Source organism: Protobothrops mucrosquamatus, unplaced genomic scaffold (assembly GCF_001527695.2).
Source record: "Protobothrops mucrosquamatus isolate PMUCROS unplaced genomic scaffold, P.Mucros_1.0 scaffold243, whole genome shotgun sequence".
Lineage (NCBI taxonomy): Eukaryota > Metazoa > Chordata > Lepidosauria > Squamata > Viperidae > Protobothrops > Protobothrops mucrosquamatus.
The window spans coordinates 235,987-260,337 of record NW_015386593.1 but is presented as its reverse complement, the minus strand read 5'-3'; the positions used below and the strand labels follow the sequence as shown (position 1 = coordinate 260,337).

Below are 24,351 nucleotides of genomic sequence, written 5' to 3'. Positions count from 1 at the left end.
TAACGGCGCAGTTAGTAGGAAGAGGAATAAAACAATCAGCAGCGTGACTTGCATTATTCAAACGCAGACGGAGCAGTTGGGCCCCACAACACGATCGAAGGGCCGTGTGCAAAAGATTCCATCCTTATAAAGCACATCTCACATTCGTGGCAGTTTGCCCTGATGAAGCCGGGAGGACCTGGCGAAAGCTCGGCGTTTTTATATTTATTAAACCTTTTTATGGTTTCATAATTCTCCTGGTGGTCTCACTTTTTTTAAGTGCTATCAGTCATGAATTTACCTAGGAGACAACCTTTTATAATGTTTAAAAGGAGATTAAAAACTATTACAAATTAATACAAAAAATCAAAGAAAAAAATCAAAGAGGAAGTTAAAAGTTCAAGAAAGGGTATATATATATATATATATATATATATACATACACACATATACACACACACACAATTATACATTTATCTCTTACTCTATGGTTACAATATAATTTTCTTCTCTTCTATAATGATCAAAATCTTAAATCCTAAGGTCCCTTTTTTCTGTTTTACGCAACAAGTTCATATGGGGTAACTGAACATTTTAATCCATCTTTGAATTAATGAAATTTGAAATAGAAGAAGTGAAACAATATTTCACTTATTCTTCTATTTCAAATTTCATTAAAAGTCTATACATTTTTAGCAATTATAAGTTCATCATTCATAAACAATTGTATTTGTTACAGTTTTCAAAGCGATAAACTATTTTGTCTACTTTAAATCTCTAATAATTGTAATAAGGGAACCATTAATATCTATAATGGTATTTTATTTCTGCCACCAGTTTTGTTTTTTGTTTTTATATTCCCCTTGGCAAAATTCCAGTACTTCATGATAAGTTAGCCATTTATGTTTGCTTATTTTTTTCCTGCTTTTTGTGCTGAGAGGCACAAATGTGTTTTCATGCACAACCTGGATTTGCATCTATTTCATATTCTTAATACAGCATGGCTAACATAATGATTATTAAAATCCACTTTAACCTTAACTTTGTCACAAATAACTCTGTCCCCCAAATCTCAGCTCATGTTTTACTAACTCCAAGAGCCTTCTATTTCTCAGCAGTCAGTACTCACTCTTTCATCCAACACAACAAAAAGCAAAATATAGTTACAAATCAGGTAAATCCAATCCTCTTTCCCTCGCATCTTGTAACAGCATATATTTAGCTTATGCTCCCCCCCCAGCACATATATTTAGATACATCTGTTTAAATAATGCATCAGTTGTCAAAACAGGTATTTGTCTGAAACAAAACCACTTTCTAGACAATTTATTTTTATCACAGAAATTCTCTTAAGCAATGATAGTTGTACTTTCTTCTTCCCTTTTTTAAACTTCATTTCATGTCTTAACATAGTTATTTTAAAATCTTAAAACCCATTTCATTTGTCAGTTCTGTTTGATTTTCTATTTTTCTATTATTTGCTAACATCCTTGTCTGTTTATTAATCTTGAAATCTGCTAATGCATCACACGAGAGGATGTTTCTAATTAATTTCCAAAATCTTTAAATTAGTTTCAGGAAACCTTTCCATTTGTAATCTTACATTCAGCTGCATTTTTTATTGTAATATCCCTCATTCACAGAGCAGAGAAAAACGTGGATGTTGGTTTGTCTTGCTGTACTGGAAGCTAACCCAACATACCTGGAATAATAGATGAGCTTATAGGCACCTAATTCATAAGAACAATTATCCTTCCTCTTACACATTTATTTTAACTTGTATAAATATGAGTTTAAGGACCACCTGTAGTTCTTTTATCTCAGATTATGTTATTGGAAAGTTACTAAGAAACTGTGTTTTAATATTTCTGAAGCTGCAAGACAGTTGCAGCCAGAAAAAGCTATTAGCCTATCCGAGGCTGTTTCTTAAAGGACCAATCAATTGTCCAAGCAGGAGGAGTTTTCATGATAACTTATTTAATAATTTAATTTTACACTTGCAAACTGAAGTATTATATCTTACTATTTTTTGGGCCTACTATAAGAATAAGCGTATTTGCTAGAATTATTTCAAAAGACAATGTGGAGCTATAAATATTTCTTAAACTATCAAGCTTTTCTGTACTGAAGAAAAGAAATTGTGTTTGTATGTGTGCTCAAACACACATTGCACACCTACACATGTTAGTGTGCAGTGGAGTGTTTATTTTCAGTTTCTTTACACATATGATTAGTTAACAAAATGCTTACTGAGAATTTAGCAATTCCACTATATCCAATCCAATGGGTCCTTTAGTTTCTGATTTTATTTTCTTTCCTTTTTTTTCTAGCCAGTCGCTTAGGATTGTATTCCAAAAGTTCTCAATCAATCTCGGGTGAAGAAGTGGATGCATTGGATATACAGCAACTTTCACAAATAGCACCGAAGGTTAATAATAAATTGCGAAGAAGTTATCTTAGAGGATAGAGAATTTTTGAGTTTGTAGAGTAGTAGATTTCAGTTCTTTACAATTTAAGAAAGTATATATACTAATTATGCTTATACTTATTAATGTATTACTTAGCTAATTAAAAAGCTAAACAATAATTTTTTAACTTATAGCTTCTGACTTTTGTTTGTTATGAAACAAATAAATATAGTTGTATGTTTTCTTTCAACATTTGTTTCAGTAATGCAACACAATATTCTTTAAAAAGAAAGTCACATTTGACAAAATTGTTCAAATGTAAAATATTCTCTTTACCCGGAGGATCCTGTTCATTTTTTATCTTGAGGAATTATTTTTATATTTCAATAAGAATGATTTAAGAGGGCTTTTTTTGTTGTTGGACTGACATAATTCATCCCATACAATGACTATTGGTCCATATCATTTCCAGAAAGTGGTTTTGTCCTTCCTCTACTTATTTCTTTATATTCCTATGGATGCAAATGCTATTACTATATAATTTTTGTAAATATTTATAAACACAATTTATGTCTCAAGGCTGCTCTTTTCCCAGCAAGGTCTTTTAAGTAATCTATACAGGATCTCTTAACTCTAAAAAATTTTTCTTATTGTGTGGAATTATTTATATTTCCTAGTGAGAAAATTTTATTCTCTTAAAGTGGAAATAGTGTCATTGTAGGTTTTGGAGTATTTAACAAAAAATAGTTTTCACTGGAATCATGGTTGGAGATGCGATGAGAATGAGAGAGACTAGGTAGGCCATATGAATGTAGTTAGAGAAAAAGAAATAGAATATTTAGAACTGGAAAAAAATACTTCTTCCGTTTTCCGCTGAGTTGTTTTCTTGTTTTTATGTCTCTCTAGGTAAGAGATTAATATTGTATAGCTTAACTTTTACAATAGTTAAAATGTTAGTGTTTCCACCTTTTAGGTAGCAGTCTTCTACAGAGCAAGCCCCAGACATAAACTGAAAATTGTTAAGGTATGTATCTACTTTCCAAGCAAGCATACTTTAATTCAAAAACAACCACCTGAAATTCTTTAGAGCTCTTCAAGAGAATCCTGCTATTCAGGTTAAAGGACAACTTTAAAAATAGTCTGGGATAATTAAAATTAAAATGTTTTCTTTAAAACATTGATTTAAGCCAATCAATATTTATATACCGGTAATTGATTTCAAAAAACAAAATTAAATAATTTTTAATAAAATGTTAATACATTTATCTCATACTCAACAACCCTTGGTCTGCTGGGTCATTGTTTCAGATATATTTCCTTACCTAAAGGGAGAAATAGAATGATCATATGCAAAATAATCAGGAGCAACTTGATGTTTCCTTTCAACTTCCCCATTGAGTTTTCCAGTGGGAAGTTTGCAGGAAACATCAAACAACCTCCCTTTCCCTCCCCCCTCTCATCTCTCCTCTCCTCTCCTCTCCTCTCCTCTCCCTCCTCTCCTCTCCTCTCCTCTCCTCTCCTCTCCTCTCCTCCAGATAAGTGGTTGCTGCCAGATGACATTCCCTGTTTTCTTCCTCATTGCTGACATTCTCTGCCAGCTTCCCAGTACAAGACTTTGCTAATGGGAAAGTGGCAGGGAGGGTTGGCAATAACAATCAACTTTACAGTTCCTTCTGGCTTCTCCATTGACTTTTGGGAAGTTGTCAGGGAACATTGGAAATAAGAATCATGTGATTACCACTGACCAACATGACAACAGCAATGAAGAGGTGGCAACCCAGTGGCGTAGAAGTGGCCACAATTTCTCCAAATTTCATTCTCGCAGGAATCATGGATCCCGGCATTCTATAAGTACCCTGATTCAATAATTGTCCTATATCTTCCAAATTAACCCAGTTGAGGTTACATGCAAAAAGCCACAAGAGTTTTAGTAGTATATAGATGTGTATAGTAGAGAGGTTCATGAAGTCTTCAGCTTCATAAAAGGAGATAGGCAATGTTTAAAAGCACACGTTCATTATAAAATCTTAGACTAGTAAAATATTTTGACATAATCAGCCTGGTTTTTTTTCTCTTAGTCACTTCAAAATAATGGTGAAGTAGTTGCTATGACAGGCGATGGAGTGAATGATGCTGTAGCATTAAAAGCTGCGGATATTGGAGTTGCAATGGGGCAGACCGGCACTGATGTTTGTAAAGAAGCAGCTGATATGATCCTGGTGGATGATGACTTTCAAACAATAATGTATGTTTGAATTATAGGGCCATTCTGCATGCAATGTAATAATTTTATTATTTGTATGATGTCATTTGTGTAGAAAGTAATTGGCATTCCATAGAATAATCCTATTCAAAGAGGTGTGGTTGCTCAGTAGCTTAATCATGCTGGAGATGGTTTCTGCTCCAGCAGTTCAAGTCCTAGCACTGTGTGAAGGGGTGAGCTCCCGTCATTTGCTTCAGCTCCTGCCCACCTAGCAGTTTGAAAGCATGTTCTATACGAGTAGATAAATGGTAGCACTTTGGTGGGGAGACGAATTGATGCGCTGTGCAGGCAGTCAGCTTCTTGCTGACTCTGAACCTTCCCATTGTGGCGCCCATTTGCAAGGCGGCTCTAGAAAGAGCTGCTGTGTGTCTTTCTGGTGCAAAGCTAGCTTGCCCTCTTCTGGCGCACCATAGGAAGCTTGCAAAAGTGTACCTGACAAAGCTAGTAAATAGGCAGCAAAACTATTATTCTGCATTAACATTGTATTCTCCTAATTAATTAATAATGCCAAATAATAATAATAATCCTAATCCTATTCAAAATCAAGTAGAAGGGACAAAAGAAAAAATATTTATCTTTAATACAGAACAAGAAGGAAAAATAGATAATGGATAAAATAAAGATTTTTCAGTGTACCAGGTCTGATATTTAACATTCTCTGTTCTATAGTACAGATAAAGGTTATATTACTATAATAACTTGTATTCAAATAATGAAAATTCATGGTTGAGAAATATGAAGCGAAATGTTATTTTATTTTTGTAATTTTAATGTTTGAAGTTCTTCCATTTGAACAAAAATTAATTTAAAAAAAAAATTAAATGTATTTAAAATATATGCACATCATATTGGGAACAAATATCAAGATAGGGTCATCCATATCCTCAAGGTTTATATTTTTTAATAATAAAACATAAGTTCCTAAAACATTGTTAAAAAACTGAAGTAATAGTGATTTTAATTACATCGTAGGAAAATAGCCATGTTAGTTTATTGCAGCCAAAATAAAGAGGAATCTGATACCATCTTTTTGGATTAACACAATTTATTAAAAGCCATAGACTGTTTTTTAAGTAACAGCTTACTTCATCAGATTCCTTGAATGGCTAAACTGATATAGGGTTTAAATTGGGAGGATGGGAGGAAAGGGAAAAGAGGATAGTTATACAGATGCAGATTGCATAGTAAATTCCTTGTCAATTAACAATTGTAATATGTTAAAATCCATTGTGTTTGTTGAGAGTTACTATGATAGGTTGAAATCTTTTGATGTGTGTTAAGCAATCTCTTGCTCAATTGTGCTGGCAAAGTTTATTTATTCCATAGTAACTACTTTGAGATCTGTACTGAATGCCCTGGGAAGTTAAAATCCTCTGATATTACATGTCCTGGTCTTGAGTCTTGATAGCAAACATGAGTCAATTAATTTATTTTGTGCAACGTCTAGCCTATTTATCCTATATAGAATCAAAGGAGCATTCCCGGTAGAAAATGGGATATCTCAAATAATTTGAAAAGGATTTGAAAATGCTTTTAATTTAGTGAATGATATTTGGAAGGCTATGATGAAGCCTATTGGTGTAAATGTGGAAGCAAATGTGAAAGTTTATTGCTGAGGTTCCTTTATAACAGGACCACAAAAAACAAAAACGGAGGAATATTCTGTGTAATGCCAGCAGACCCATGCCTATGCTGTGGGTTATCACCAGGTGCTAGTTAAGGACTTCAAATGCAAAATTTCCGTGTTAGGATAATTATTCTGTTGCTTGTTGCTTGTGAGAATTTGTTCCAGGTTGCTTGGTTATCAGCTTACAAGTATGAACCTGCCACCCAGCCCTTGAGAAAGTGGAATGTCATTATCTAGTTTTGGTTGTAACTTCCTAATTGAGTGACCTAAATTGTGAGCTGTAGACGACAGGCAATAGTGCTTTGTTGTTTGATGTTGGTGATTTGTCTTTTAATAGGTATTCCTTGGAATCAATTTGGCTTAATTGATCTCATTAGGTGGATATATTAACCTACTGAATGTCTACTGGGTTAATAAAAAAACTACTCCAACTGTAATTAGTTGAGCAATTCTAGTATAGTTGTAGCATAGAATTTGATTCTAAACAATAAATATGATGGTGTGTGTTCTTGGTGTGAGCTAAAAGCATGTATATATGCCTGGCAGTCTGTAGTTCCTATATTTTATTTCTATTTTGAAGTTTTACTGTGTCATCAAGGAAGTGGATTTATTACATAAACAAGTAAAGGTTAAGGTTGATGAGGAGGCTGAAATTGTTGAAGTCTTGATGTAATTAAACCAGAAATTATTTTCTATGGGTTCAGATGATGAAAAGGTCATAAATGTATCTCAGGTAAAACAGGCAAAAGGTTATGCCTTTTAATAAAATTTGTTAGTTGTATAAGGTGCTACCACATTCCTTCTGATTGTGATGACTTTTATGTACAGTAGCTGAAACAGACCAAATTATTTTTTTAAGTATTTTAGATAACACTGAATGTAAAGTAAATTAAATGGTCATAAGCACTGAGTTTTTAGGATGTTGTTCAAATCTTTACTTTTTCACTGTTCATTTTCTTTAAGCATTTTATCTTTGTTTTTGTATTTCAGGTTTGCTATTGAAGAGGGTAAAGGAATTTATAATAATATTAAAAATTTTGTTAGATTTCAACTTAGCACGTAAGTTTGAAAGCACGGTGTCAGATATTTCTTATTATAAATTTTGTTTACAAGAACATTTGCATAGATGTTTGCATGGCTAATTTTGAAATAAACTGAATTTGGTATTGCTTCTTGTGCATGCTTTTTGCTCTTCAGCCCTAACTGCAATATTTCCTAATCATGATTCTAACTAATAAATTCACTGTCATATCTGCAGCTGGCAGCTCAAATCTGTATATAAGTTATTCACGTAAGATTTTGAACAAAATATTTGCACAGATAAAAATTTTGACAACCTATATTTAAACTGCATGAAATAATCAAATATGAATTATGTCTTTTTATTAATAAATGTTGAATTGATAAAACAGATATGCAGTAGATTTTTCAGCTTTTAATCATAGAGTTGGATAGTTTGTCTATCTGATAAGGTACGTATTTTCTCAACATTGCAGCAGCCAGGCTCAATAGGAACTGGGCTTATAAGGCCCTCTGAAAGTACTTTCTATGTAAAAATGGTCAGCCTTATTGCATGATAACTGCTTGATATGGAACTTAATAAACTCAGATGTTTTCATACTCAAAACTCTTTCACATTCTATTGCATAAGTAATGTTCTTAAAATGACAGAAAACGGTAGAACTACAGATATTTTGTTGGAGGTACTTATAACACCTTGAAAACTAACATTTATTTTGCAATATATGTTCATGCATCTGACAAAAGAAAGATTTTGTTACAGTAGATCTGTTAATTTGAAATTATAATAGATTTCAGCTTGTTTTTGCAGCTCTATAACAAAATTACTCTCTGAGTATTAATTGATGCTTTTATGTAACTTGCAGTAGTGTTCTACTTATTACAGATTGCTCCTGCTAGATGATTTATTAATTATAGGTATTAAATGAAACCTCAGAATTCAGAGAATGGAAAAACCCACTGCCATTATATCTGCCTTGAAACTTCCTATGATACTGGCTAATATCTATGATACCTCTCATTCACCCTTCTGCATTAGCTTTATTTGTTTCAATTCTGAAAGTTATATAGGCATATGTTCATATGAGAAAAAGCACAGTACTATTCACGCTTGATGAAAAGCCTTAAAGAAAATAGGGAGTGGTTATATGTTGGAAAATAATTTAGTAAGCTGTTGTGAGTCAATTCCTTGTACTTGTTGCGCATGAATTTAAAAACAAATTAAATCCACTAATTGGGTTGCAAAGAAAACAAAATTTATTACTAACAAAAAAAAGAAAGCGGTTTGCAAAGTGCGGTGGATCCAAGTCAAGACTTCTCGCAGGAAGTTCTCAAGCAACGGACCACACGCAAGCCATGTTGACCAGTCACTTTTATACATCCTAACGCAACACCCCATTTCCCTTCCCCTTTGGTCCCATTGGAAAGGCCCGCAGAGGTCACAATCTACCAGAAGCACCTAACCAGAATACATTATCTCTGTCCTTGTCTGCTTAGGTTACCTCAACATCTGACATACTACCATATATGGGCATGTTGTCATTCAGGCAGAAATTCATAGTTTATTCTTTGGTTTTGGTGCACTCATCCTGTTTATTTTTTAAACATCCTTTTCCCTTGAACTGTTTCCCTAATATTGACCTTTTCTTAAATGCTATCAAAAGAGTTTCTGAGGAATTATCTTGTCCCGGGGGAGAAGAAGCAAAAATAATGAAGGTCCCAAATATAGAAAGGAGAAAAGTGAATGAACTCAAGGGGAGGCTGTGATGCAATACAAGCCTGAATAGACTCACAAAATAAAATAAAGATTGATTCATGTTTCAAGATAATTGACATCCCATCATGTTTTTTCTTTGTTTTTTTCTTATTACTGTCTTCTCCTTGCATTATTTATTATGAATCTGATTACACTGGTTTTTGTAAAAAAAGCATTCATAGGAGATTTTTTTATTAAAGAGCAGGATAAATATGCTATCAATGTAGTAATTATTAAGATTAAAAATAAACTAAACATATTGCATTTTGACAGTATTGCATAAATTCCAAACACAAAGAGACCAGGAACTTTATAGGCAACTTTTTTAAAAGTTGGCCATAATTCATAAGGACTAGAAGAATCAAGTAAGACATTACAGCTTCAAAGCATCCTTTTGAAATTTATATACCATTGTTTCCCAACTTTTGGAACTTCCAGATATGTGGACTTAATTCCCAGAATTTCGAAGTCCATGCATTTACAATAGAGGGTGTCAAGGTTGGAAAACACTGTATATTTTATAATGTATCAAAATGCTTTGGGAGAGATTTTCCAAGCATATCCAAGTTTGGAATTGCCATTCAGATTTGATACATATACAAAATAGTGCAGGTTTCAACACTATATCAACGTGTAAACTAAACGTTCATGAGCGTTTTGTTATTGGAACCATGATTTCTTATAAACATGGAAAAGTTCTGTTTATTTCAATTGTTACAAAATGCATATTTTTATCAAGTAGACAAAACCATCATTGGCTCTATTTCAGTAGCAGAGGATATTGCAAATTTTGAATTGCTATGTGATCTGAATGTGAAAGCTATAATTACTTTATGTTGCTCCAAATAACACCCCAATTTATGTGATCAGCTTTAAAGCAGTTGGATTTTTATTGTGTATTTACATTTATTTGCTATTCATTTATATTATAGTTTTCTGTTCTACATTCTCCCTCATCCTTCCTTTTTTTGGCTATGCTGACAGCTGTTTAAAATAACTTTTTTCAACAGGAGTATAGCTGCATTGACATTAATCTCATTGGCCACATTAATGAACTTTCCTAATCCTCTCAATGCTATGCAGATCTTATGGATCAACATTATCATGGATGGACCTCCAGCTCAAAGGTATTTTTTTTAATATATCAGAGTTGCATAATTGAAGCTGAAGCATTTTTTAAAATTTCTTATATAATTAATTGACAGTCTGTAGTTGAATTTGTTACAATTCCCTCCATCCAAAAGGCAGCTATGTCAAATTTTTGGTTTATCTGTCAAGACAGCACTTAAAAATGGTTGCATTAAACATTTATTTCTGTATCATTTTCAAAGGATTGCTTTTTAATATCACTGGTAAATTGTTTTTAATATTGACATGGTGAGATTGCATAAGTAATTTTGCAGGTAGTATAAGATAAAGTAAATTGGATTAAAGCCTGAATAGTCACATTTACATTCCATTGATTCCAGTACACTAATCTAGTCTGGATTCAGCCTATTTTGATTAGTTGGATTGACAAATATACACCTATATGTAAGTTTGCACCAAATTCCATGTTAACCGATTTATTTGATATTAATTAAGATAAACTTTTATAAAATTATTTGCTTTCTTAATTTTTAGTCTTGGTGTTGAGCCTGTAGATAAAGATGTTATCCGAAAGCCTCCACGAAATGTCAAGGACAGCATTTTGACCAAAAATCTGATTATTAAAATTCTAGTTTCATCTATAATTATTGTATGTGGAACACTATTTGTCTTCTGGAGAGAGGTAGGAACCATCTGTTTGTAATGCTAACGTTTACTTGCAGTATTGTATATATGTCAGAAACTACAAACTAAAAATATATAGGCTATGACTGAGATCTAAAGAACCATATAATATGTTCTATGCAAGCAAGAAAGCTATACATTCTGGATTTTTGAATAACAGCCTTAAGTATCCAAGGCAAATGGGTTTTCTAAGGGAAGAAAGATTTTCAAAATAAGTATTGAAATACTATGGGATCGCTTCGTACAAAAAATATAAAATTAACCTCTGAAAAAAGTAACTTCTAGCGGCTCTTCAAATAACAACAGATTTGAATACAAGCAAGTGCATTTGATAGTTAAATTTTCCTGAGGTTTTTTTTAACTAAAGACAGAATATTTTATGGCCTGAGAAAGACCAGCATGCAACTTTTTGAAATTTCATAGATTCATAGCTTATTTTTTAAAAATAATAGCATGATGTTGAAAGAAATAGCTATTATGTGGTATAATAGCACAAAACAAAACTCTATCCTCTATGTAAATGTTTGAGTTTCAGTTTGAGAACAGGTTAAAAAAAAATGGGGGAAAAAAGAAATAAGAAATAAATGGGGAATTAGTCAAACAAGCTCTGAATACTTTGTTAATTTATAAGACCAATTCTCAGTTGTTAGCTGTACTAACAGATGTAGATGCAATGATGATGCTGGCAGTGCTAGAAGCCCTAAGAGTCTAAGGGCCCTGGCAAGACAGAGCAGCTATTTTGTCACACCCACACACTCATGATCAGATGACTTTGGATGGAGTAGCACTTTCTGGTGCACAATTTAGGGTGGAAGGCTGAAAATCAGAGTATTGTTCTTGTAATGGAGCTGCACAAAGTATTTGAAGTAAATGCATATCATCGTCATCACCATCATATCTTTTTTGTGTTATTAATAGTATTATTATGCTCCCAAATCAGCCAAGTGGGAAGTCCCCAGAGTTAGATATACTTTATGATACTAACATTTCAAATCTTGAGGAAAAGTTATTTAAAATGTTTTCATAAACTATTAGTGAACTTTATAAATTAAATTTATAAATTAAGCTTTTTTTTTTTTTTTTGGCAGCTACGAGACAATGTTATAACACCCAGAGATACAACAATGACTTTCACTTGCTTTGTATTTTTTGATATGTTTAACGCATTGAGTTCTAGATCTCAGGTATGTGTTCATCTGATTTGAAAATTTATGCAATAAATATTTTTGGAAAACTTATGATACATAAATCATCAGCAGTATGTTTAAGATCATAGCTAGCTCAAGTTTCTATGGAGTTTATGGAAAAATATTTTCTGTTATATTTAGTTTACTAAGAATTTTGCTTTCAATTTATTGAATAAACAACTGGAAGAATTTCTTTTCTTAACTTCCAGACTAAATCGGTGTTTGAGATTGGACTTTGCAGCAACAAGATGTTCTGTTATGCTGTCCTTGGATCTATAATGGGTCAGCTGCTGGTAATCTACTTCCCTCCCCTTCAGAAAGTTTTTCAGACAGAAAGTCTAAGCATAACGGGTAAGGAGGCATAACTAAGTTTGATTTTCAGAATGAAATCTTTATATGTTTTGTGTGTTATATTATGTTATATGTTTTGTGTGTTCATTCAAACATGAATAAAATTGTACATAAAGCATCCTATTTTGTATTAGAATCTTTTCTTTTTTATCAGTCTTTTCAATCATATTTTTCCCATTTCTCTCTTACTAAATTTGTTTGAGTTATTTCTTCCTCTTCCTTCTTGCACATTCAGCACTACATGAATTGGAAGTGAGGGAATGACTTTATGTGTTCTTCTTTCTTCATGTCAGTTTTTCTTTTACAAGTTGTAGACAGACAGCCCAGGTAAAAATAGTAAATTATGATTTATTTCAAACTAGGATCTGAACGATAGGAGTAAATAAAGCATACTGTACATATTCACAAAAGGGAAACCAGGAGGTCATTATGTCCCTTCTGTTCTTTGGACTGTTCAGCAAGATCAGTTTGTGGTAATTGATTAAAATTAGCTTATTCTAAGAACAGCATTGATCTGTTTCTCTTACCAACCTCTTTTATTAGACTCAGGACCTAGAGATTTTTTTGGGGAAACTGTTGAGGTGATCAATTGTCCAAAACAATTTAATGTACTTTAAAAATAGACTTTTGAACTTTTCTATAAAGTCTTGTCAGATTAAGAAAAAACTGTAATCCCTTCTAGGTTAAAATTAAAACCCAATCTTATATCAGTTCTTTTAGTTATTTAAAAAGTAGGCAGACTAAAACTTTTTCTTGTAACTGTGAATTGAAAAGCCATGTTTTCATTTATTTTTAGATTTGCAATTTCTTCTGGGCCTTACCTCTTCCGTGTGTATAATATCAGAGATCATAAAGAAGGTTGAAAAAAGCAGGGAGAAGACCCAGAAGCATGGTAGATCACCACCTTTGGGATCATTTCTCGACGTATGATGCACATTGCATTCTTTGCGTAACTAGAAACTGCTGTTTATGTATGAGGGAGAAACAATATAAACGGCTTTTGACAAGCCCTTCTCCCTGAAGTATAATAAACTTTGGTAAAATTAAAGACTGTTTAATTCTAAACTTCCAGACAGGGAGTAATAAATTATGCAACTTTGGTAATATTTTTTTTCCCTCAAAGATAATTTTTCTTTCCAAATTGATGGAACTTTGTAAGTATGAGAAAGATTACTTTAAAAAGAAACCTATGTCAAGAGTCTGGCACACCTTTTTTTCTTAAGAGATGTATGTCTATAGAAATATAAACTAGATGAAAGGTTTTAGCTTTTATTTAAAATAAGCTTTATGGTGAAGGTGATGGGATTTGATTATGGAAATATTTGAGGCATTCCATCTATGTAGATTGAATTACAAGAGTGCCATTTTTCAGCTCCTGTATTTATTTCCATTATTCTGCATTGTGTACCATGGGTTTTTCTTTTTGTATCCTGATCCTTTTTTTGCACAGGATGTAATTGTCAGATCACTGTCTTTTCTTTCTTTTTGTGATTGAAAAGTCTATATTCCAATTTTCAAGTAAATGTCTGCTTTTCTTAAAATATGTGATTGAGTAATTTTATATATAACTGGATCACAAAATAGTTTGTTTTTCACTTCCATGGTAATCTAAATATTTTATTTAATCAAAGTTATTAGCTCATGCCTTTTCAATTGTCCCCCTACTCTGCTCTCTTTCAAATTAAAGATTTGTAAGATCAAGCCAAAAATCCATCCATTTTCTATTCTCACAGCATTCAATCAAATATCTTGGGAGGCCAAATGTAGCACTCAAGTACCATAGCATACTCACATCAATGTTATCTGTTAGGTTGTACTCAAAGATACAGTTCTTTTGACTATAGAGATGGATTTATTATATCTGACTTCACAGAGATACATTATTGGACTATGAACATAACCTTGAAGGGGGAATACAAGAGTGGTTACATAAATAGCAGCTTAGCTCCAAAAGAGAAAAGAGGGTAAATAAGCAACTTAAAATTACCTCACTTTGATTCTGTCTGTATAAAAAGGAGAGAAATTCTGTCCATGGCACAAGTTTGTTATTTTATCTTGCAAATAGAGTTCCACTAGTGCTTGTGGGTTTTTTCCTGATTAATCTTGAATGGCTGATAGAAACCACTATTAGTGTACGCTTTTATTTCATTCAGCAGAAGAATTTTAAACCATATAAGTTTTTCCTCTGTGTCAGAAACTTTTGATACTCAGATTTCTTATCTTTCTTTAAAAGACTTCAAAAAGCAGACTTCTATATTTTATTTATTCATTTTTTAATCTGTGAAACTTGGAAAACAATTATCACTTGGATTTCTGAAAAGAGCTTTACTGCTAGTAGGGTAATGTAACAGAGAGTTGAGAGCCTGTCAAAATAATTCTTCAGATCAACTTATACCTAATGTGATTATGGCAGAGTTGCTTTCAATCTCTTCCTCAATCTTGCCCATACTTCTGGGCTAAGATGTCTCTTTTGCAATGGTTCTGTTTTTCACTATTTCCTCATTATTTTATCCCATTGCAGTCTTACAATTCAATAAGATTTACAAGCTATGTAAAGCAAAAAATCAAAATATCTATGGTATTATTACAACATAAATAAGGTGAATAATTTCATTAAACGTATAAACGAAACAATGAAAAATAGATAGGCATCTTTGAAATATCTTTCAGAAACCTTTTCAAGGTAAGATTAGTTTTTTTTAAATGTCTTCTGAAAAATTAACAATTATTAGAAACAATTCAGCAATTTTCCCTGTTCCTGATTTACTGAAGGAGTAAATCCATTGTAATAGCATTACTTCTCCAATTCTTTTGAGAAATAACTTCTCAAACCCAAAGACAGATAAATATCAACAACCAGTCTGGAATACTGGGCTTTCAGTTCTCGATTGCCAGTGTTGCAAACCTGTTAACACTACAGAAAGATAGAGTGTCCATCATGGTGCTTTCTCGTGTATCTTGCAATCTATTAATTTTCTTGTCCTTTTTCTTTTGGGATGTTGACTTCTTAAAGAAACTTGGTGGTATTGAATCTTTAACTATCTGTACCATGTTGCTGTAAAGCTCGTAGATCTTTGGGGATGTTCTGAGGAGGTTCTCTGGTCTGGAACTGGAATTAAGCTGATGATACAACCTATGGACAAGGGTCCCATTATAAAGCCTGTCAAAGATGAAAAAAAAACTGGTTTTGTAAAAGAAAACTTGGTGCTATGTGTTAAAAATCACACCAACCAATCAAACAAAGAAAACCATTAAGAGTGCAGAATACTAAAACCCTTTATACAAATGCCTTTTCAGATTTGTCTTAGAAATAAACTCCCTTGCATTAAACTGGACTCGTGGTGATACTATGGACATATCCTTGTAAAACTTTGTTCTTATATAATAATAAGGAAGTGGTTTACTACTGTCTTACTACTGGGATGTTTCACACACTCCAAATCTACCTTCCAGTTCTAGAATTTCCTATTGGTGTTCCATTCCAGAATTAGCCACATTTGTCGGTTTTAGCCTGCCAAGACCAACCTTTGTAGTTGCTGTCCACTAACTGGGTTTTATACAAACATTTTAATTAAAAACATTTTCCTTGTTTTGGAAAATGCTACAGTGCATTCAGAAAGTATTCAGATCCCCTTCACTTTTGTCAATTTTATTATGCTGTGGCCTGATTCTACAGTTGTTGAAATTCATATTTTTCCTCATTAATCTACACTCAGTACTCCATAATGACAAAGTGAAAAAAGAATTTTAGAAATGTCTGTAAATTTATTAAAAAGAAAAAACTAAAATATCACATTGGCATAAGTATTAAGTTTACAACACTTGAAATTTAGCTCAGGTGCCTCCCATTTCTCTTGATCGTTGCTGATATGTTTCTGCATCTTGGTTGGAGTTGATCTGTGGTAAATTAAATTGATTGGATATAATTTGGAAAGGCACACACCTCTCTATACAAGGCCTCACAGCTAACAATGCATACTGTAGCAGATGAAAAGTTCCAGAAGGACAACCATCACTGCAGCCCTCCATCTGGGCTTTATGGCAGAGGGGCTAGACAGAAGCCATTCCTCAGTGCAAAACACATGAAAGCCCACTTGGAGTTTGGAAAAAAGTACCTGAAGGACTCTCAGACTGAATAACATTATTTTTTCATACACACATCCTAATATTATATTGAAATTAAAGGAGCATCCTTTGGAGTAAGCACATACAAATGTGATGCTTTGGAAATACCTACCGTGTAAGATCCGGCTCAGGGAGAGGACTACAAAGCAGCTGGTTGAGATGTAATCCTTCTAGCAGGCAGCACTGCCATTGGCAGAAAGTGTGTGCAACATCTAATCCCAAAGCATCTTTTGGGGATTTTTTTTCTTTCCATTTCAAGAGCTGGTCATGCACAATTTTATTGACCTCAGCATGTGGTTTTTCAGAATCTAGATATGAAAGAAAAAAAAATTCCTGAACACTGAATGATTTTATTTTCACATTGATAAGAATGGACACCAAAGTTTCTAAATTTTTAGAACATCAAAAGCACAGCCCTTCTTATTTACTACCTTAAATTTGGGTACTTCCCCTTATATGGGAATAGTGTTGCAAAAACAAAGGAAGTTTGGAAAAGTATTTTTTATTGCTGATGGGTTTTACTGAAAAATAGTGACTTGGCTAATCCTTATTTTTTTCATGAACAGCTCATATAACACCATATGATTATCATCTTTAAAATCCTTTCTCAGTTTTTTTCCCAGGGAGACTGTGAAAAGAATCCATTTGCCCACATGTATTCTTACTATATCCAAGCTGTACTTGCTTTAATTTAAACAACTGTATTTTTCTTTCTCTTTTACAGTATTGATGACTTTATCTCTTATCTACTACTTTTTTTGTAATTAGGCAGGCAACATGCACAGATATTAATGCACACATGGACTAAGAAACATGATGCAAAAACAAAAGAAATATGCATGTAGTCATCAATTCAATTCCAGATCAGACTTTCATTGGGATATATTACCTCCTCTCCCTTCCTTTTAATATCACAAATTTACAACATCTATTGTGGTTGTATCAAAAGTGGTTTTATTTTATTTTGAAAAAGCAACTGGACTGATTTTTGAGGAAAAATGTTTCGCTACCTATCCTGGAAACTTCATAAGTTGTATTCCAGGATAGGAAGCGAAACATCTTGTTTTTCCTCAAAGATCAGTCTAGTTGCTTTTTCAAAGAACAAAACAAAACACTTTTGATACAGCTATGACCTGAATCTTCATAGACATCTTTTATGGTTGTTACTACTACTAGATGGTCAATAAATACTGATCTCCACTACAGTGGTGGCATTCAGCCGGTTCGCACCACTTTGGCAGAACCGGTAGCTAATTTTTTGTTGCCCAGGCCCAGAATGTACTTCCGGAAGCGGCATCCACACAGAGAACCAGTTGTTCACATATTTGAATCCCACCACTGCTCCACTACCCATCACTGTTTTGGTCAATGAAGGCTATCACATAAAGACAAAGGACTAGATTACCAGCCTAAGTAGTACCATATCATGTTTACACTTCTTTCCTAATGTTAAAGATATAATTCTGGTTAATTTTGGCACTTCAGCCATTATGCTACAATCTCAACTCAATTCTTATTTTTATAAGCACCATGCTATATTCTAAAAAAACTAGCAGACAAATTTACTACTTGTAAATATACTGTTGTTCACATCCTATAAAGTGAAGGTATACTTTAGGACTAATAATTCTAATAAGATGCATGATACAAACATCAAATTCTTCAAACATCAGCTTTAAATATTAGGTATTAAAATTCTACAATGATTTCCATATTTTTATTTGGAGAGTAAGTAGAAACATTTATTTTAACCAGCTGGCTTCTAGCCTGCAATTCCTCACCTTACCACACTGTAACCAATGTCTCACATGATTAGCCCACAATATTGGATATCCTGAAATAGGATTGGCTAATCTGGGTCAGAAAGAAAGCTCCTTCTTGCTCCTGGGTGTAAACTGAGCATGATTAAAAACAAAAACAGGAGCAGTAAAATAGAATATTAATTGGAAGAATAATTTATGATTTAACAAACACTAGGAAAGAGTTGGACAGTATATCTATAACACTGAATGTTTTGTCCATCTTATTATGAATTATTTTAATATGTTGTCTACATAATAAAAAGCCTCTTGACATGTACTTTTATTTAAAATATATCACATACTTACAAAATTGAATCAAATGAACAAAATAGCCTTTAGCTGGATAAATCCATCTGTCAACTAAGCCTGATCCTTTCTAAACCTACCTGGAATGTGCAACATCTTATCTAATTCCCCAAATGTTATTCCAAGTAGTAAAGCCTTGATGTGCTGTAGTGTCACTTTTGGTTCTGAAAACTTGGTCCAGTAACAGGTTACAGCCATAGGGAGCTGCAGCAAACAAGGAACTGGTTCAAGGATACTGGTTGACACTCCAAACGTCTTGAACAAAAATAGCTGACGCTCTGCGATGGGTGCCTACAAATAAATGGTAAAGCCTTCAAGAAAAATACTGTTTCCTAAGTAATTTTTAATTTTAAACCTATTTATAATTTTATTCAGTGGGCCCACAAGTTCACAGTGAGATTCTTTAGAAAAGTACTAATACTTGCATATGATTAGTTTTCCACTTGGGAGAATTATTAATTAATAAACATTCTGTCTTAGTAAACTACTCTCAATCTCTTTCCCCCACCCCAAATATTGCTATCTTTTATGTCATACATATCCCATAAGGAATTCTGCTGCATTATTCAGTTATCCTACAGTAATATTTTCACTGCTTCAATCTTCCCATTCCTTCCTTAAAAAATGTAAACATACTTATTTCTCAGAACAATAAATGTCACAGAATAGATTCAATGGTATGTATGGATTGCTGGACTCTTAAGTTTGGTACAATTTTTTTTTGCAAAAATAACCTAGTGCAAAAATGCTTAAATGTTTTTATTGCAATTTTTCCTCTGTGTATCACCCCCAAAAACAATTGTTTTGTATACCCTATCTGCTGAACCACAAAGATTTGTTCTCTCCAATTTCACTCTGTACTTCTGATTAAATGTACTGAAATCTACAGATATGAATTTAATAAAGCTTTTGTCTTTGATGTCCCACAAGTTTTTATTCATTTTTATTGCAAAATACTATCACAGATATCTCTTTATAAATTTTTTGCTAAGAATTCCTTTGGGGTCAAGGATTTATAATAAAACTATTTAGAGACATCAAGAAATCCTGGCATCTTCAATGTGGAAGAGATTCTGAAAAGTTGAGTAATTTATATGAAAAGCATAAATGTATATTTTGCTAGCTATAAATGGGAAAAAAGAATCAGAGTCCAGAAGGCACTGCTTGCTATCTCTCAGGGCATTAAGTATCAACATCATTAAATATCAGCAGGATTGCTCATGCTTTTCAATGTATATCTTCAGTTATAGAGGTCAAATCTAACTTAAAAATGATTTCAAAAATGATAGTTATCAATCTGCACAGTATGTTTCATATTTTTTCTGTATAGGAAATGTTCAAGCACATCATTTTGAGTATTTACCTCATTTAATGTAGCATACCAACTGTCTGGAAATTTCTGTGCCAATTCTGCTACACGAACAGATGATTTCTTGAGTGAATTTTGGAGTCTATCAAATTCATAGAAGACAGGAGGAAATGAAGTTGGCTTTTTGTTCAAAGAGGGAGTAACTGAAGTTGGTGAAATGTTCAACAGTAACCGATAAATAACTTGTCTAATTGGCAGAGTTATAGAATGAGCACTACGTCTTTGCATATTCTCCACCTGAACAGGAAGGATGGTACTTCTTAATATAAGAGCATCACTAATAAATGGTGCTAGATGTCCTTTAATTAAGCATGTTGCAATCCACTGTGGTAATTTTAATTTCTTCATTTCTTCAGATTCATACATACCACTCTGGAAAAAATCTTTTAGATTGACATTAGATGGTTCATATTCTGCTATGAAAGAAGAGAGAAGTTGTCGTATGTCTTCTTTTTCATGCTTTTTAAAATACCCCAATACACTTTCCATTGCCTCAGAAAGATCAGAAAAACGAGATAACCAGTTCAGCAGTCCCTGAATGCGGTCATGCTTTCTACTCCTCCGTCGGAATTTCCCTATAGGAAGGTGTATTTTACTAAAGAACACTTCCATAGCTGGCAGATTTATATAATCGTTGCCACTCATTACAGCAAAGAGAGGCAGGAGGGTTTTGTTCATATTGTTAAAATGTCTACAAAATCTTTCTAATGAGAAACACCGTGTTGGGATGTAGCTGTCTTGTGAGTCTTTACATTTACAAAGGTTTTTCCACTGAAAATAATTTAAAGGGAAATAGCCTGCTTGGAGGTCAAAAATGCAAAAATCACTATCTAAAGTTAATACAGGGCAACTCAATTGATTGGCTAGAGATACAATATCCCTGTCTGCCTCTGAAAATGACTGTACAAAAGGCACTTGTAGTTTAGTTAGAATCTGCTTGAAGACCTCTCTGACAAGCAAAGGCAATACATTTCCACTCCCACCATGAGAAAGAGAATCGGCCATCTTGATCTTTTCCTGAGCTCGTTGCTTTAAGGTTGCAAATTTTTTATTAGATGCATCATTACCTCCATCCAGCACAACGTATGGCTGTATGTGGCACATAGCCAATGACTGAAAAAACTGACATATAATATCTGTAAAAGAATCATAATCCCCACCATGCCGGATATCCAGATTCGAGTTAAAGTAAAGGTCATGATACAAATTATTTCCATCAATTATTATATCTGTGTTTCTCAGCTGCAGATCAACAAAGAATTCACTATGTTCCCTTACATAACTCGTTAGGCCATGAATGCCCATTCTTATTAGCTGGAGTGCCCCTGTTAAAGAAAAAGAAAAAAAATGAATCTTTCAAAGAAAAAGCACAATGTTTGGAATTAATTGGGCAATATTAATTGATTAATTAGCTGATACTGCAGTTAGAGTATTTGAACGCCATGAGAAAGCAATTGTATTAATGACTAAAATTCCCATCCATGATGGGTGGACTAGTTGCTGTAAGGATAAAGCCAACTGAAATGTAGTCATTTGGGGAAAAAACCCTACTGACCTTCAAAAAATAATCAAATTATAAAATTGGGCCCTTTCTGAAATAAGGTTCTATCACGCTTCTAATTACGGTACATCAAAATAGGCCTAAAAGGGTCAGAGTCCTTTCTCTCCCCATTACCACTGCAAAACTGTTTTGGCAACCATCCTTATGCAAAACTTCATGAGGCTTTTAGGAATCATAGGGCTTCAGGTAAGAAATACTTTGAGATGCTTCCTCAAACATGCTTAGCAATGACTGGGATTCCAGAGCCATGGGACTTCTCGATTTCCCTAGTCCAGTGTTTCCAACCTTGACAATTTTAAGGCATGTGGACTTCAACTCTCAGAATTCCACAGCCAGCATTGCTGGCTGTGGAATTCTGGGAGTTGAAGTCCACATGCCTTAAAATTGTCAAGGTTGAGAAACACTGCCCTAGTCAGTTTGGGAAGAAGAGCAGGATAAATGGCTCAAAAAAGTTTTTAAAAATCTGAATGTTTTATAATTAAAAATGCACTTGTTAATTGTTTTGCATGTTTGCTTTCAAAGATTAAAGAAAAATTCCATTGACTGTATTTTATATTTTATCATTATAAATTTCTATGATACAGTAACATTGGAGTTTGAATACTGCAACAGTTGAATCAACTCACTAGAAATACACATGAATGACACCTTAGGTTAGTGAAAAATCCCATTTGCCATTTTACACATGACTAAAATCCCATTCTCCTTTAATAGACATTTGGGTCTAACAGATACTCGTTCCCTTCATTAAATGTTAAACTGGGAATTTACTGTGTGTATCAATCACCAGAAAAAAACCCCACATTTTGATCTAAAGCTTCTCCTAAGAGCAATTTCCACGGCTTTTTATTCCCAAAGCAAAATCTTGTATCATCAGTTTTTAGAATTACTTGGGAAGCCAGTGTTGTCTACTGCCATATGCTATAAATAGTAGTTCCCACATCCTACTGTAATTATATCTGTAGCAAGGTTAAATAAATATAAAAGCTCTATATCCCTCCTCTACTTACCCCACATTTCATTTCATAAATTCCAGCAGAATCTGTCTGCTTAAGCTGACAAGTAGTCATATATGTGTTTGGTGTTGAATTATAATAAAGGAGAAAGGCAATACTAACAGTCCTCAATTTAATAACTGTTAGATTATCTGCAACACTGCAGATTGTTTTTATTATTTAATTTTTATTTAAGGATATATCTATCCCTATCCCCAGATGCCAAAGCTATCTTATATATGTATATATAAACATACTTGGAAAAAACAATCTACAGCAATCTCAAGAGAACACCATCCAAAAGGAGTTCTGCTGGACAGGTGGTTGAGGCAATTTTAATTGGAAATGGGGAAGAATGCTGCTTTCACATTATGAGCCAATTTGGCCTAGTAATTAAGGCACCAGATGAGAAAGCAAGAGATCATGACTTCAAGTCCCATCTTACTCATGAAAGCCAGCTGAGTGACCCTGGATTAGTCACTCTCTCTCAGCCCAATTCACTTCACAGAATCGTTGTGAGTAAAATAGGAGGAAAATGTGTTGGATATGTTTGCTACCTTGAGTTACGTGTAAAAATAAATGATATAAATGAATAAAATTCAGGTGCTACATATATACGAATCACAAACTTCCTGCCTTTGTAATATAGGCAAACCTAATTGATTCCAACACCACACCACCCTTTTTTCAAATGTAGTTTCAGAAAAAGCGCATTTTGTTTAAATCATGATCTAATTTCCAAATGACTGAAAACACCAAAGCAATTGCCAGCACATAAAAAAATTATTGCAGATTACAGTAGTTCTTAAAATGAATGCAACCTGCTGATAGGTCAGTGTTCTGAGCTTTTGACTCTTCAAGGAAGGAACTGAAATGTATCTGTGTCTGTATGTCTGGGTTACATGCAATGGAAATAGCCAATCAAATCCTGAATGAACGTTGTTAACTCTTAGCTTTCTGTCCTGTGGACCTCTTTTAAAACAGATGGGTAAATAGGGGCTGAAAAAAAAAGTGGAAATCAAAATTACCCCACCCCCCCGGCTCTGAAGAAGCCCGTTTAACATTAGACATTAAGCCTTTCTTCTTGGTGTTATCCCTCTTTATAGGGATGCCATTTCTTTCTGACCGCATCCTCTTGTATTTTTACAGTACAATTCCATAACGGAGTGAAATTTTGCAGATTCAGTTTTCTTTGGCATGAGAATTCTGTTGAATTTCCGGCTGCCTAGTAAATTTGGAAACAAAGGAAACCTTGCAATTCCATTCCCAGTAATACTGGAAGCGTCCCTCCTGAGCCATGTTTCTAATTAAGACTTTTGACTCAAGATACATGTTGGGCGCCGGATTACCGAACATTCTAATTGTAAAGAGGCTGAGAGGCGAACGTGTGATTAGAACCGTGCTGGGCGGAGCCACCTCTAACCTCCTGGACAACGTACCTGCGCGCAGAACGTTCCTGAACTCTCGACTGTTAGAAAGGAGGAAGCGGCTAAGCTCCCGACAAATAAGGCAGACCGCGCTACCTACGTCATCGCCAGCCTTTACAGTACTGGCTTGAGAAAGATGTGTGAACTTCAATTCCCAGAATTCCTCAGCCAGGATACGGAAGCATAAATGCTCACAGTCCAGTCGCCTAGCAACAGAAGCCAAACACTGAGGAAGCGGGAGAAGGCGAACTTTACTGGGAGAAGAGAGCAAGGCAGGTGTTGGTTGGGGGGAAGAGGAGAGGGAGGCTACGCGAAGGGATACAACCCTCGCGTCCCTCTCAGTACGGGGTGGTACTGCTGGACAAAGTAAATGAATTGCTACTCGCAGTTGCTTTGCGAAAA

General features: G+C 33.9%; 2 protein-coding genes across 3 annotated transcripts in view; one reads left to right on the top strand and one right to left on the bottom strand.

Annotated features, from left to right (window-relative positions):
- The window catches only part of ATP2C1 (ATPase secretory pathway Ca2+ transporting 1), a 56,456-nt gene extending 42,555 nt beyond the window's left edge, over positions 1–13,901 (top strand). For both annotated transcript variants that reach the window (XM_015814358.1, XM_015814357.1), the window contains exons 19-27: positions 2,310–2,407; positions 3,361–3,411; positions 4,466–4,632; positions 7,268–7,336; positions 10,064–10,180; positions 10,677–10,824; positions 11,915–12,010; positions 12,223–12,364; positions 13,161–13,901. In XM_015814358.1, coding sequence (XP_015669844.1) covers positions 2,310–2,407; positions 3,361–3,411; positions 4,466–4,632; positions 7,268–7,336; positions 10,064–10,180; positions 10,677–10,824; positions 11,915–12,010; positions 12,223–12,364; positions 13,161–13,294 — 1,022 coding nt within the window. In that variant the 3' untranslated portion in view covers positions 13,295–13,901. The remainder of the gene's footprint in view (positions 1–2,309; positions 2,408–3,360; positions 3,412–4,465; positions 4,633–7,267; positions 7,337–10,063; positions 10,181–10,676; positions 10,825–11,914; positions 12,011–12,222; positions 12,365–13,160) is intronic.
- A 110-nt stretch (positions 13,902–14,011) lies between these two features.
- On the bottom strand, positions 14,012–24,000 carry ASTE1 (asteroid homolog 1). Its single transcript, XM_015814359.1, has 5 exons — positions 23,962–24,000; positions 19,961–21,291; positions 18,678–18,888; positions 16,602–16,797; positions 14,012–15,524 (listed from the first exon to the last, which is right to left on the bottom strand). Exons 2-5 carry the CDS (start codon positions 21,269–21,271, stop codon positions 15,242–15,244), a joined length of 2,001 nt encoding a protein of 666 aa, XP_015669845.1. The 5' UTR covers positions 21,272–21,291; positions 23,962–24,000; the 3' UTR covers positions 14,012–15,241.
- Between the last annotated feature and the right edge of the window lie 351 nt (positions 24,001–24,351).